The 16,159-nt window shown below is 36.4% G+C and overlaps 1 protein-coding gene across 1 annotated transcript in view; it reads right to left on the bottom strand.

The window, feature by feature from the left end:
• LOC107757197 (CUB and sushi domain-containing protein 2-like) overlaps positions 1-16,159 on the bottom strand; it is a gene marked incomplete at its 3' end in the record, with an annotated part of 138,525 nt that overhangs the window by 22,550 nt on the left and 99,816 nt on the right. The window contains exon 26 of the mRNA XM_016574613.1: positions 12,553-12,679. Within this exon, the coding sequence (XP_016430099.1) occupies positions 12,553-12,679 (127 nt within the window). The remainder of the gene's footprint in view (positions 1-12,552; positions 12,680-16,159) is intronic.

The following is a 16,159-nucleotide window of genomic DNA, read 5'->3' as shown; positions in this document are numbered from 1 at the left end:
CCATTTGACATTTAGCACCCATATAAGTGTAACGTCTGTGACCAGGACTGTAATTTGCATGCAAATGTCAAAAGCTAAAAGGGTCTCTTAAGCCATAAAACCCAAAGATCATGCATGATTCTACGCAGACGCTACACGTAGCATCTGTACCATTTACCAAAATGCTTTAAAGAAGACAAAAGCACTAAATCAAAAAAAGCAAGCATCCAGTTAAAACTAAATCTTAGAACAAAACTGACATTTTAAGCAAAACTTAAAATAAATAAGTTCACATAAACCAGCTGTGGCGTGACTGGAACGATTTGGAAAAGTTCAATTATGAACAGTTAGCAATTTGAAAGGAAATTATGTAAATTATGTCAGGAGCTTGCTTTTAAGAAATTGAAGTAAAAGCCCTTAACCAAGGAGGCGGCGGAGAACTTTGTCACACATACAAAAACACAAAAGCTCATTAACGCAGACTATGCTTCATTAACGCAGAATCAAAAAAAGGAGTATTTTTCTCCAAAAAAAACAAACAAAAACATAAGAGTAAGATATTAGGTCGAGTATACAGCAATTCCATGAATTACTGCCGTTCTATGTTAAGTGAGCAAGGAAAAGAGATCATGTGTAAAAGCTGACCCCATCCCTCACGGTTCACCGGCCTTTTACACATGGATGACTTCAGGGGCGGTATGCAAAGGATTGAAGTCTCAAAAGCCATGTTAGATACTTATTTCAAGAAAACAAACATGCACCCCATGACTCCAGTTATGTCTATCTGCATTAGAAACTAACAGACAGTCTGGTTTCTGAAGACAAAAGGGGTTTTATTGAATATGCATTCCTCCCATTTACAAACGACTGCTGTGGGGATGAAAATAAATTCAATAGGGTGTTGTAGGTCATACATGTGTAGTATTTCCACTGAATTGTTGCCATGACAGCGCATTCACACCAGTAGCAAACCACTTTGGCTTACTGTAATTCACGTAAGTAAATTAGCAGAGCTTGGTTTCCAGCTCTCTCTCTGTGTGTTGTTTCTCTCCACCTATAAAGAAGTGAGTAGGAAGTATTTCTAAATCCCAGTTTCAATTTCATATTGTGTGGGTTTTAGAATTCGCCAAATCCATCTATTCAGAATGAAAGACGCACATAAACACACAATATACAGCAAACTGTGTGAACTTCAGGTATTTCACTCTGCACACAGTCTGGGTGTGAAATGAAAGAGATCAACAGATATTTATAGCTGCGTATACAATAAAGAATGGCCCTGCATCTAAGGGTAAACCCTGTTCACACTGAGACTGACATACTGTAGCGACAGAAACTAATTTCATCAATTCATTTTCAATGAGTCAGTGATTTCCCCTGACAAGAGTGGCAAGATTCAGTGGTGACACAATGTGGCTGTGTCCTTCAGTGTGATAAATTTGAGTAAAGTTACATTTCATGCAAATTAGGAGTGATGCGTTTAGCGACCACCAATTGGAGTGAAGATAGTGGAGATAAAAAAAAATATATATATAAAAAATTATAAAATAAAAAAACACTCCTTTCCTGGTATTAAAAAAAGAATGAATTTGTGACAGCTGAATGTACAATTTTGTCTATCAAAAAATAACATACACAATACACAGTAGTATTTACAAGAAGCCTAAAGAGATCCATGGAGTGCCCGCATTTCCTGGAAAACTACTGGAAGTTTTGCCTTCATCACTTTCAGAGAAGAAAGAGAAAATGGTGCCGTAAGCGCCCTCAACATGCTGTCTGTCAGAGTCCATAACGTACCTAATAAAACTCATGTGGGTATGCATTTGTTCTTCACGCGCTGAAACTGATGTGAAATGTAGATCTTATCCATTATTTAAAAGATTAAGGCAATTATCAAAGTTTGAGAAAATGTTTAATTTTTCAATAAAATATGGTACATTTTTATGTGATTTGTTGCATTTAATTACACCTAAGTAGATTTTGACTCATACTGTATATATTTCTCATTGTATTCATTGCATTCATTGTCAAAATACAATGAAATCAACAACACAGAGCCTACTAGCGACCAACAAGTACAGGAACGTAGCGACCTCCAGCGATAACATCGCAGTCAGTGTGAAGGGGGCTTAAGAGAGAGAGAAAGACAGGACGAGGCAGCGAGAGAGGCAGACATATAAAGGAAGAGAAACATTATTCAATCCAGAAGTTCTAAATGAGATTAATCAGCCTACAGCCAGAGTGCTATTACAAATCTGATAAAGAACCAAATTATTCCATCCTGCTCCACCCATTTGGCAATGCAAAGTTTTACCACACACATATTGTTGTTTTCTGTGAGGAAATGAGCACTTCAGAAACCCCCTCAGACTCCATCAGCCATCGCATCACCGCCGACAGGACGGATCTGTGTCATGCTAATGATAAAGCGCTAATCTATGCAAGTGGCGGCTGGTTTATCAAGGGGAAGCAGGCGCACAATGATGCATCTATTTCCTTAATGTCAGCCAGCTTCCTTTTTGCCTACAAGATTTTAAAGCAGGTGTTACACGTAGTTGCTGGTCACCAGCTTATGTTGTGTTTTGGTTGCTGGTCTAGTGAAGTTCAACCCGAGCATCAGAATGGGGAAGAAAGGTCTTAGCTGGTCTCCCAGTGTAACCAGCTGAATTTCATCCAAAACTCCAGCAGGAAATCTGGGAAGCCAGATAAGATCCGCAATAAGATAAGACCAAGAATCAAGAATGAATGAATGAATGAATGACCAAAACGACACAAGCACATACAATTACTAAACTTAGTAAGAAAAAAAAAACAAACAAAATATTAATACATAGTAGGGGTGTAACGATACCCCTACCTGATACCCAAACGAAAATTTTCGGTACAGGTCTTACGGTTCGGTACGCATCTGTACCGAACAAATATAGCATTGTTTTAACCACTGCACGAGTCGAACTTCATTGGAAACTTCCGGTTTTGTATATTGTTACTTGTGATGAGAAAAAGTCTCATCTTTCAAATTATTTCAACTTTTTCAGGGAATTCAAACAATAATATAGTTTTGACGCTTTTTGATGTGGTGCGACAGATCGCTGTATAAACCCCTCAGTTCTAATGGCAGTGTGGAGCGCGATCATCTCTTTCTCTTTACTACTAGTTTTAAAGCGAAATAAACATGAATGAACATCTCATGCCTTATGTAATCACAAAATCTGTGTTTCAACCACAGAAAGAGGTCAATAAAACAGATTGTAAACAAAATGTTTATTTTAATTATAATTTAATTTATTTAAAGAATTTGTTCAGTAAACCACGGTTTAATAAAAAAAAAAAGAAAAAGAAACCGAAACCATACCGAACTGTGACATAAAAGCCAAGGTATGTACCGAACCGTCATATTTGTGTACCATTACACTCCTAATAAATACTAATAGTATATATATATATATATATATAAATAATTCTAAAATAACACTGTCTCAATCTTTATTCTGCTCTAAAAGAGACCAACTTAGTTGAATCTTCATGTTGGTGTAAATTTTTGATGGTTCATTTTGATTGGTTCTGAGGTTGATTAGCTAAGAATGCAAGATCAGTGCACAGCTGAACTTTGCACTTCAGAATTGCTTCCTCTTCACATAGTCTCTCTTTAATTCTTAATCAGAATAGAATAGATTCCATGTGGATTCAGGCTACTTTATTATGGTTAAACTAGACTGAACCAGCATGAAAATTCATACAGGTCTAAGTTGATCTTTTTACAGGTGTTTCAGGTCCAAGTTCAAAAGTCTGGAGTCATTTACAAAAACCTTTTTTAGTGAAAGTTCACTTAAAAATGAAAATCATATCACTTGCTTACCCTCATGTCCTTTATGCAATTCTTTCTTCGGCGGAACACAATAGAAAATATTTTGAGGACGACAGGTTTGGAACGAAATGAAGGTGAGGAAATAATGAAGCAGTTCCATACTGGAGTAAACTATCCCTCTAAGTGATATGAGAAAACCCTTAGTGATACCCTCACAAATTATAACTAGTTTTTCTTAACATAAGGGGTTTCCTTTAACTCAGCACTGGTTGTGATGCTTAGCTAATTAACCGCAGTTCCAAGCCTTTGAGGAAAGGAGGCACTAGCACTGAAAGGAGAACGAATGTCTTGGCTGAACAAACATCATACTGGTACAGCTAATCCATACACCGCCACGTTAACTAATCCTCATGTTCATTTTTTATTTATTGAAACACGTTTTCTACTCTTTGGTCTATCCCTTCCTGATTCTCTCTCTACTGCTCTACAACTCTTTCATGTAATCCTCGCTGATGGGATGGCGGTTGGTAGGGTTGTGGGGAGTGTTGGCAGGAGAGTGGGTGGTTACAGTCTGTCAGATTTGCATGTTCAATACAAAGGGGAAGGTGGAGGGAGATGAAAGACTAAACCCCATGAGGTTCGATTTGTTCCCCTCAAACCACGCAAAATGTAGAGGTCAACTGCATCTAAAGAAATGGAAAAATACCTTTCATCTTAACACAGGTCATCCACAGCCTGATTTACTCGCTCTGTTCTTTTCCAAAAGCATCTGCTTGCTCAAAAACAAGCAGAAGATTGAGCCAAGACTCTCGTCCTTCCAAAATGAACTCAAGCCACCATTTTGAAGTTGGCCACGAGAGGTAAACAAAGTGTTGCATGCATCTTTAAGAAACAAAGTGGTTCAATCAGATGTCAGAGGAAGTGCCAACGAAAGGGAGAAGGAGAGAAGGAGAGGAGAGCTGTGTCATATGAATACCAAACAGCACCGATACCCCGGGAGTCTCGCCCATGTTCCTGCTGCAATGACTTGGCAGACAGGGAGAGACGTGCACTTTGTCAGTGCATGTCTGTGGATTAATTTATTTGTTTATTCATTTAACCAGACAAGTCATTAAAGAACAAAATCTACATGGACGACAGAGAAATAGAAGGGGAAGATAAAAGGAAATACATAATGAAAAGCACATTTGAAAACATACAAGACACAAAAAACAACAAGATATTAACATAAATAAGACGGCAATCTGTGCATGAGATGAATATCTAACAACTGTTAAGATTGTGAGAAGCATTTGCAGGTGTTTGTGAAAATATCCATGATGAGAGTCCTTGAAAGCTGAATGAAAAATGACAGTTTCTTGAAACTCATTTCAGTCACTTTTTGAATATTAAGCAGCCAGTGAAGGATCTGGTGCATCTAGAGGAGAAATCAAGCGAATAATGCAGCATTTTTGTAAATAATGTGCGGACATATGGTTTAGGGAATGAGTAAATCTAGTTCACAAAGATGTCCTGTCTAAGGAGGACTACAGATTTGCATTTCCTGAGGAAAATATAAGTGATTACTAGACAGCAAGGATGCATCAGAGCCGCTCTGCCATGATGTTTTCAGAGTGTAAAGAAGGTTATGCACGAAGCAATAAAAATAGAAGCATGCCACAATTTCGTATTAAAGTAAATGCAAAACAATTAATTACATTTTTCCATTATATATATTATTTAAAATAATAATAAAATAAAAATAACTTAATGATTTTGAGGGAAAGAACTACAATGACAAGTGAAATGAAAAATATATAAAAGTATTGACTTAAATATGTATACAAATATTGAAGTGCATAGTAAGACTGACTATTATGCCATTCGCAGTGCATAATTGGAGTGTGTAAGCACTCTTTTTTTGGCCCAATTTTCTTGTAGCGATTTTCTGTTTTGTAATTTTTTTGGGTAATGCAGTTTTTCCACCAGGGGAAAGAGGGATCAAAAAGTTAAAAAATGCATGTTGATGGCTTCAACAAAAGCATATACCATTGATTAACTCACAGCAGGTCTGTCTTTTAGAGTTAATATGTTATCGTAAAAAAAAAAACAATTCCCCTACGGAGTAAATAAATGGGAATTTTACCTCCGGAACACAACTGTTGCACTCTGTTACAATGTCATGGCTTGCGGTTAGATTACTGTAAGTCAAAGGAGATTCTGAAGAAGAAAACAGAATGACGTCAGAATATCAATACAGCGCTGCCTTGCAATCATTGTAATGATGGTTCTCATCTCTCATGGCAGCACAGTATAGAACATCTAGCAGCTCAAGGGCACATTTATGGATATATCTGTGCAGGACATCTCCATTATACCAAACGGGAAAGACTGCCATTTGAAAGAAATTTGATTTAGAGAGAGGATGAGGTTTGTGGAGCAAAAAATACTATTTTTTAATATAAAAGAAAGGGTGAAAATGCAATTTCACTGCTGAAAAGACTAGATAAGTTGATTGCCAGATTCAGGTCCAGACCATGACCCGTTTGTTTAAGAACCAGGCAGTTCAGTTTAATGAACTGAAACAGAGAAAGTGATTCATTTGTTGCATCATACATGTTGCTCCAAATGAAATCACAGTCTGAAACTCAAGACAAAGACCACTTTATGACTTAATGTGGTTTCAAAGGTCTCCAGATCAAGGCTATAATACAAGATCAAGGCTCGAACTAAGCTAACATCCACTTAAGATTCAAAACTATCTGCGAGACATCCTCAGACAATGAACTTTCTCTCATATTTGTCATCTAGCTTCACTAGTTAACATCTGCTGATGAACAGTATGGCTATGCTAGACTTGTTAAAGCAAAATTCATAGTCTGTATTTGCTTCGAAGTCTGGGGGAAAAAATGCTAAATATAGACTAATAAATTACATAACTTGAAAAGATGGGGAAAACACCATTTAGAGTAGAATATAGTAGGTGGAACTGGCTGATGCATTAATGATTAATTATCTTTATCTGCTGTGTAGGCAGATTGGATTAATGTAAGAAGCAGTTCTCAGTCTGATTCAGCAGATGTGAGGTCCTGGCCACCTTAAAAACAAGGGCACAGCGCTTTTTTTTTACCCACAATCTACTGCTGTCAGCCATCCCCACTGCAAAATGCTCCCAGGAGGATGCCGGCAGGAGAACCATCCGGGTGTTTATCATCAGATTATTCTAGATGTGCGTGAGCACATTTCCTCCATTTAGCAGCGTATTGGATTTGGGGGTACATTAACCTTTTAGAAAAATTGTGAGTTTCAAACTTTGACAGTTTGTATATTGAGAGTAATGACCAAGTAGACACTGCAAGTGAGACGGCACAATTTCACAGCCCATTAAAAATTAGACTCATTAATTGATTGATCAACTCTAGTCTCTTCGGGGGTCTGTCTCTCCCCAGCGCCTGAGCAAACCAGCTGATAAAAAAAAAAAAAAACAATTGATCAGATCTATACAGTTTCTATACTCCCAAAACAGAACTTTCCTGCTTGTCCAGACTGGTTTATGCTGGTGGAACAACATATAGCAATGATGTTCATTAGCATCTTGGCTGGTCAAGTTGGTCGATCTTACTGATCAAGCTCCTAAAGAATCACATAGTGATGTCTGTGGTGCTTGAGGCAGGACTATTGTTCCCAGCATGCACCACAGCATGAATAAATAATGTCAAAAACTGCTGTTCTGTATTATTTGCGCTGGTTTTGTTGTTGTGTTCGAAGTTGTGAATCATGTGGTGTTACTGCAATACTGTCCTTAAATATGATGTTAAGCATCCCGCATGACAACACATCTTTTTATTTTGAAGAGTTTTTGTACCTCTCAGTTCCCTAGACTATTGTTAGCCAGGCAACTATTACATGGATTAAAAGCAAAACACCTCACTGCAAAGCCAACATTTTTACCACTGTGATATCCATTTTCGTATCTTACATTATTGTTACAGTGAGAGAAATATTTACTCTGAAATTGCAAAAAAAAAAAAAGGCCACTAGCACAATTCAGATGGCAAAACCTGCATGTCTCAGTGAAAAGTGTGTTATTTTTGGAATAAAATAAAATAATAAAATAAAATACTACAATTTCATTTTTCATGATGTATCACAACAACTTACTTTAAATCTGCTAAACAATTATTGTATGTTTTAAACTATAAGTTACCATATTAACTTCACCAGCCTTAAAATCCTACAATTAAAACGTAATAATAATATTTACAATTAATAAAAATAAAAAAATAAGCAGAAAACTGAAAAAAATAATGTAATATACCTGCAACACAAGCCATTTTAATTCACCATAATCAAATTAATAAAATAAAATAAAATAAAATAAAATAAAGAGTAGACCAGCAAATTACAAGAAGAGATTGCAGGAGAATAAATAGAGAAGAGTGTGGGGAAAAAGTAATAGGACAAGACAAGTAAAAAAAAAAAGTGTGTTAACCGACAAAATGGGACAGAGGTGAGAAGATAACAGAGATAATGTATGACTAGAAGGCTTTGGCGGAAGAGAAAAAGAGGTGGATAAAACAGCAGAATAGGGAAGGAGGGAAGTGGGACCCCAGTTTCCGTTAATTCTTCAGATTTCTTTCGTGACTGCAGATGAGCCTTGAGCGTGACAGTGCGGTCCTTTGATCTGCAACTCGAATGTTCCAAACTGGCTCTGGAACAGCAGGCTTAACCGATGTCTAATCCCACGTGGATGAGAAGATTTGGGGCTAGGCAGTATATCTGTCTGTGTGTGTGCGTGGTGCATGTGTGTGTGAAGTGGCTGCTGAAAGTAATTATCACCTTTGCCAAACAAAGGCATCTCAGATGTGGAGAAGTGTCTCTGATGAAAGAACGATGAAATATCGCCTACACCCCCTGCCTCATGAACCCCCCCACCAGCATCCTGACACATCATACAAACATCCCAGTCCACCCTTGCACATCCTTTTATGTCTCCACACTCAGACACTGCCATCAGCCCCTCTGGATAAGGAAGTCCACCGGGACAGGACAGCGGGGGAAGGGCGGTATCACAGTATACACCCTGTGACAGTACAAATGTATCACCCGTTATATAGGGATATATACTGTATTGCTTATACTGTGGTCTACCCAATTAAAAAAAAAAAAATCCATCAAGCTGAAAAATATAACACTCCAAAGTGTGTTGCAGGCGGTGCTTAATGGTAGCTCATCTTTTTGGAGAGCATATTCTGAATGCTGCCTTAACCGAGTCCTAGTATTATTGCAAGACATTGTCCCAATCCTAATGCATTGGAAATGATCTTGAATAATTGATTGCTCGAGATAAGATCAAAGAAATGTATGTGCATACCTTACAGTGGGGAACTAGGTCTGAGACTGGAAGAGAGCCAAGCTATTAATTATCGTGTGCCCGTGAAAGGGGATCTAATAAACACGCATAAAGTACAGAAAGAGGGTAAACACAGACACATTCTAACACCTTATTATACTGTATGACCGGCAGTACTCATATGTGCTCATATAAAGATACATGTACTAAAGATGTATAAATAAACAGCACATCACACACAAATACACACTGTAACAGCTGTTTACTTTTGCCAACAGGCTTTTAAAATAAATGATATGAGTACTATGTTTTATCAGAAGGGGAGAGGAAGGTGTAGAGTTCTCTGCGGCTTACCGGCCACAGTATTGAAACATGATTTCCAACTAATAATATTTTTAATAAGTCAAACCCACCCCCGCTCAGCTATGTTTACCTTTAGTGTTTTCAGATTTCAGTGGTAAACACTTCTGATATCTTCATGTCATACTAGAAAAGGCAAACCTGCCTGTGCATGGAATGCGGTGCATTTTATTTTAATTAATTTATATTTATTTATTTTTATGTAAATATATATTACAATAGAAAATCATTATTTGAAATTGTAATAATATTTAATAAAAACACTATTATGTTTAAATAAATGCAGCCTTGGTTAGCATAGGACACTTATAAAATAATAATAAAAATTTAATTAATAAATACATAAATAATAATAATAATAAAATACACTATAATATGCAATGATAATATCAACAAATAATAATAATAATAATAATACAATTTTACTGACCCAAACTTTTAAACCATATTAAATATATATGTGAATGAACATTTCATATATAATAACCCATGAGAGGCCACTCGTTGCAGTGCTTTGGGAGTTAAGAGGGGTTCAGGCGCTCTGCTTCACAATGTGCTTAAGTACACTGTAATCACATGGCCTTTTATGGCCATGATTGCATCAGTGATTACATGACAGTGACTAAGTACAAGCTTTAAGCAGGCAACATCTGAGTATCAGACTGTATTAAATTACACGGTTATACAAAAAAAGGACAGGTGACCTCAATTATTACATGTGGCCTGCTCATCTGGCGCGAGTATCTGGAGGGGTGTACCAACGTTAGATGCTCAATAACCCTTATGATATAATTACACTCACCTCACTGCTCATTTCCAACTATTTATGGACACAAAGAACACAGGATAAAAGGGAAATTTGATTGAGCTCTTCACATCTTCAAGGCACCTTACAGAGCCTTCGACGCAGCAACACCAAATCAAATGTCAATTTCGAACCACTTTTAACACAGCAAGAAAGCAGTGTCTGGGAGCTCTTAACGTGTCTAGATGAAGGGCGGGGAAAGTATCTGATAAACAGCACAATTAAAGCCCCGGTCAAATTAGGCAGAGCTCGGCTGCGAGATTTCATGCAAAATTACGCTGGCGAAACGAGTGGCAATTAACAAGGGGGCATGTTCATTCATTAGTGCGAAAGGGAGCGATTTGCTGGGGAAGGGAAGAGGTCAGCCTGTAGGACTGCCAAAGTGTTAATGTCCTCCTAGCTTCTCTGAGTCCTGCTGACTGTGACAACACGATGAAAAATACTGGCATGCATGGAGATAGAGCTCGGCCTGCCAGCCAATCCACGCTTGTGGCTAAGGCGAGAGCTGACAAATTCACCATCAAACCAATTAGACGGAGTATGGCAAGAGTGGAGGGACAAAGGGTAAAAAGGATGGACATACTCAGGGCTCCAGACTGCAACCAAACAGTCGCATTTTGCGACCATTTTTCCTGCTGGTGCGACAAATTTTTTTTAGAGGTTGCACTGGAGCGACTGCAAAATTATAATATAATTATATTTAAAATTAATCCACAGGCGATTTCGTTAACGGCGCATCCAGTCAGTCTCTGTTTTTATGAGAAACATCAAACAGCGAACGGAACTGAAAGCATAACGAAACCGCGCTACTCGTTTGAACTGCGCAGCGCTTAGAGTGTAGAGCCTGGTTTATACTTGCCGAGCCAGGATGAGCGCGAAGGTGCGCACAGCAAAAATGGCGCGAATATTGAGGAAACGATGGATGGTTTTCAAGCTAAAGTAAAGTAAAAGACCGCTTCTTAAACCAGAGAAGGTGAACCGACAGCAAATTTAGTTTTACTTTTCTAACTGAGAAAGTTAGTCGCAAAAGAGCGACCAGTGGGAAGAATGAGTCTGAAGCCCTTGACATACTGAGGCATTTGATCAAATGGGTGTGTTTTCTGAGGAGGCTTGTTTCTGCCAATGAACTAAAACTAAGATAACTGCAACTTTTTTTTTTTATCTCACAATTCTGACTTTTTGCCTCGTAATCGCGAGTTTATATCTCGCAATTCTGATTTTTGTTCTTGAAATTGTGAGTTTATATCCTGCAACTCTGACTTATTTTCTCAGAGGTATAAACCCGCAATTGCGAGTTATAAAGTCCAATTTTGAGGGAAAAAAAAGTCAAATCACAATTCTGACATTTTCTTATAATTGCAAGATTATATCTCACAATTCTGACTTTATAACTAGCAATTCTGAAAAAAAAAAAAAAGAATTGTGAGATGTAAACTTTGCAAGATATAAACATTTATTTTAGTGCTGTCAAACAAACAAAAACATTTATTTTGGATGCGATTAATCGCAATTAATCATTTGACAGCACTAATTTATTTCTTATTCAGTGGCAGGAAGGGGCTTCCAATTTGGAAAGTAACCAAGAAATCTCTTGATAGAATATTAATAAATGGCATTGTCATCTTAACCTAAATTAACAACACTTACTATGCAGGGATATCTAAATTTGAACATTTCAAAACAAAATTCCATCTACTTCTCGGAGGTAATGGCCTAATCAATAGCATTCAATTATGACTTCTGATATATGAAATGGTAAATGCGAGAACTTGGTTCTTCTGAAAGGTCAAATGATGCCACTTTATCATCATGTCATTAAAAATGTTTAGAATTGTTCAAATGTTTTAATATTATTGTTTAATTGTAATATATAGTATTATATATTATAAATATATATTATATACAGTGCACAGTATGCATGTCCTCATTTGTAAGAACAGTAAATAAAGTTTTTTAAAATTGTAAAAACACAGAAAGTTCAGGTATGAGTTATTAACTAGCGGTATATAAAAACGGAAAGTCTCCATTTAGCCAAGTAAACATATCTATTACACCCCCACTATGGTACTATATATAAGGTGTACTATAATGGTATTTCTTTTATGAGATGACTCAATTAAGGACATTTTTAGAGCTTAGGATCGACAGCAGGGTCGAAGATATTGGATGGAAGTTACATTTAGAGGTTAGATGAAGATATCAAAAGCAAAACAGAAAGATGAAGAGACAGATGGTGGGGAGGGGGGTAATGGAAGAGTAGATACCCACCCGATGGTGCTTCCAAGTGCCGCCTCAATGGTCCAGACACAGTGCAAGTTGTGCTCATAAGGAGCTGGGTAACCAGGAGACAGAATCCGGCCCACGGGCTCATCTTTAATCGTTCCTCCACACTCGGCTGGGTAAAGAAAGAGATAAACAAAGGTGCAATCCTTCAATGACAGCTCACAACTTTGCAGCACAAACAGTACATCTTAAAAAAAATAAATAAATAAAAAAATAAAAATTTAAAAGAAACAAACAAACACAGTTGGGCCCAAAGGTCAGAGACCAATAGTTAAATAGATTATATTGTACAATTTTAATTAATACATATAAAAAAATTAAATATGATATATGATATGATATAATATAATATATTTTGTCCCATTTTACATTAAGGCCTATTTGGTTTGAATTCGATTTTGATATAACATTTTTAATGAGGACTACATATATGAATGAATGCCAATAACGACAACATCGGGTGTTAAAAACCTACAATCAGTTTGCCAAACAAACAAAAAAAACCTTTAAATGACAGGTTCGCTTCCGTAAGGGATTCTGCATTGGTATCTAAATCCATGAAGCAAAGATGGTACACGGTGTGCTGTACAGTGATGCATCATCAGGTGGCAGGGGCGCGAATAACTTTCCACTTTAAAAGAATACATTCAGCACTGAGCAGAGTTTTATGAGTGATGAGCAGAATAATATGGCCGTATATCACCTCCAGGATTAAGCCTTCCCTGGGGAGCGCATATTTACTTTGGCTAATATCACTGATAGTGTTGGTAAAATGTCCTGCCCCAGACATGATTATCCATCTTACACTGGGGAAATGGTGGTGGTGCTGGTGGAGGGCAGTGGGGGTACAAATCACTTGTTTGTCAGGAGGTTGGGGCCAGAGCATGTGACAGTTCCAGTTTCACGGATCAGGAAGTCATGAGAGTGTTATATCCAACCCCTGCCATTGTCATCATCATCCCAGAGGTCAAATGCATGTGCCCTTACACAGCATAAACTCATACTGTATATACACATATACACCCTCTAGACATGGACTGGAACCGAATGAGTTTGCATACAGAATACAGCGTAAATCCCTCTTATTAATTATTCAAGCTGCCTTTATTTTATATTTTATTTAAATTATTTTATTTTATTTTATTTGAGGAGTGGCCTGATAAACTAAGTCTATATATCTAAAATATACACTGTTTTACGTACAAATGTTAAATTTTCCATGAAAACAAATGAGTAATCTGTTTTAACAATTTGGCTTGACCACACAAACTATGTTAATTTGAAATTTGAATATTCCACAACCTGTTTTTTTTAATAATTATTTTATTTTTTTATTTTCTTTATTACTTGTCTGATATCATACGCATTATTTTATTTTATTTTATTTTTTTAGACATTGGCATTTCGGTCATGACCATCTATGTTCAACGATGGTTATACAGTAATTAAAACGTACTGCTTTAGGCCAAAGACTCAAGGTCTTAAAGTGGCTGATGAAACATCTCTTCACAATGACAAATGACTATAGTTGAGGCCAGTTACATTTTACATTAAAATGGATTTCACTGGGTCTTTTAAATAAAAGTTTGATTTTTGATTGGGTTGTTAGCGCTTTTTGTTTTTCTGATGAAAGGACAGATTGGACACTTTGAAGGTTTGAAGAAATTAAACAGTAAGAAATAAAAAGTATTTTTTTTCTCTCTGTAGAAAATGTTAAGAATACAAGTATTGATCAACAGTAATCTAGTACTACATCCCAAAAACAGTACTGAAGTATAGCTATGAAGTTCAACTTTACTTCAATCAAGCCAGTGGAGGGGCACTTCACACATTTGTTCCAGACACTTTCCCTCCACACATCTCTCCTTGAGTCTCGGACAAGCAATGACACAAATTACACGGTGGCCGGCGCTTGTAGTCATGTGAGATATACACATATACACATATATAGTCACAGAATGCAAGTGCAATGTGTTCAAATGCACACTTCAGCCTCTCAAGCCATTGTCACACATACTGAAAGGTATAAACATAGACATGGAGACAAACTTTTGATCTTTTCTTTTGATAGTGCACAGAGGGAAAAATTAATTGTTGAACGCAAAAGAGAAAGAAAGTATCTATCTATCTATCTATCTATCTATCATTAAGATGTATATATTGCAAGCTATTTTTTTTTTCATCTGTCTTTCTCACACTTTTTTGTGCTTTTTTTGTCATCTCATATGAATTTCGTTCTGACGAATGTTCCCATAGTGGACAGCAGAGCCATAAATCACAATAAAACAGACCCATCTTCTTCAACTCCTGATATGACCTGCTTCGTAAGTCATAAAACTACATTTCATGCTCTCTCATTCTCTAAAAAAAAAACACTGTTAGCTAGTGGGCTAAGAAAGTAAACTTAATACAAAAGTAGTGATTAAGAAAAGAATTCAATGCAATAAGATTCTCACACCAGTTTATTTATGTATTTATTTATTTATTTTCCCTTTTCTCTTACTTTCTTTCTCTTTTGCATTCAACAATTCATTTTTTTTCTATGTGCACTACCAGCAGAAAAGATCAAAAGTGTCTCCGTGTCTATGATTATACCTTTCAGCATGTATAACAATGGCTTGCGAGGCTGAAGTGTGCATTTGAACACATTGACTTGCGTGCTGTGACACGAATATCTCACATGACTACAAACACCAGCCACCGTGTAATTTGTGTCATTGCTTGTCCAAGACTGAAGGAGAGATGTGTGTAGGGAAAGTGTCTGGAACAAATGTGTGAAATGCCCCTCCACTGGCTTGATTGAAGTAAAATTGTACTTTGCTATACTTCAGTGCTGTTTTTGGGAAGTAGTATTAGATTACTGTTGATCAATACTTGTATTCTTAACATTTTGTACGGAGGGAAAAAATACTTTATTTTCGTTAAGTTTCAAAGCTTCAGAATGTCCAATTTGTCCTTTCGAAATGGCATTGTCTACAATTAACTATATACAAATAAAGTAAAATAACAGTCTAAATAAAATTAAATATAAAATAAAATAAAAAATATTAAATGCATATGATATCAGATAAATATGAATTTAAAAAAAATCAAGAAACAGGTTCTGGGATATTAAAATTTCAAAATCTTTTGTGTGGTAGAGCCAAATTGTTAAAACAGATTACTCATCTGTTTTCATGAAAAGTTTAACATTTGTGAGTAAACCGGTTTGTTTTGCATTTTAAAAAACGGACTAAATCGGTTGCTTTACAAAATGAATGCACTTTTGTTTAATTGCCCTGTGTTTTTCTTTTTTAGGCTATCTCTCTGGCTACCTATCAAAACTCAACAACATTATCAGTTGTATATGTACTGTATAAAGTATATTGTAAATATACTGTATACACACAGTCTATCGGGCAGCTCCTCATATATAATCCAATTATGCTTGAATGCATCAGGTTTGAATTAGATTTTGAAATCACATTTTCAATGTGGACAAATATTTCAGGTCTTGGGTATAAATATTCTCACAGTTGAAAACTTAAAATCGATATATAAATATCAATATATAAATATATATAAAGTGTCTTTAAGTGACATGTCCGCTTCC

This window comes from Sinocyclocheilus rhinocerous, unplaced genomic scaffold (assembly GCF_001515625.1).
Source record: "Sinocyclocheilus rhinocerous isolate Xijiao unplaced genomic scaffold, SAMN03320098_v1.1 scaffold2037, whole genome shotgun sequence".
NCBI classification, from domain to species: Eukaryota; Metazoa; Chordata; class Actinopteri; order Cypriniformes; family Cyprinidae; genus Sinocyclocheilus; species Sinocyclocheilus rhinocerous.
The sequence above is the reverse complement of the archived record's forward strand: the minus strand, read 5'-3'. Positions and strand labels throughout refer to the sequence as shown.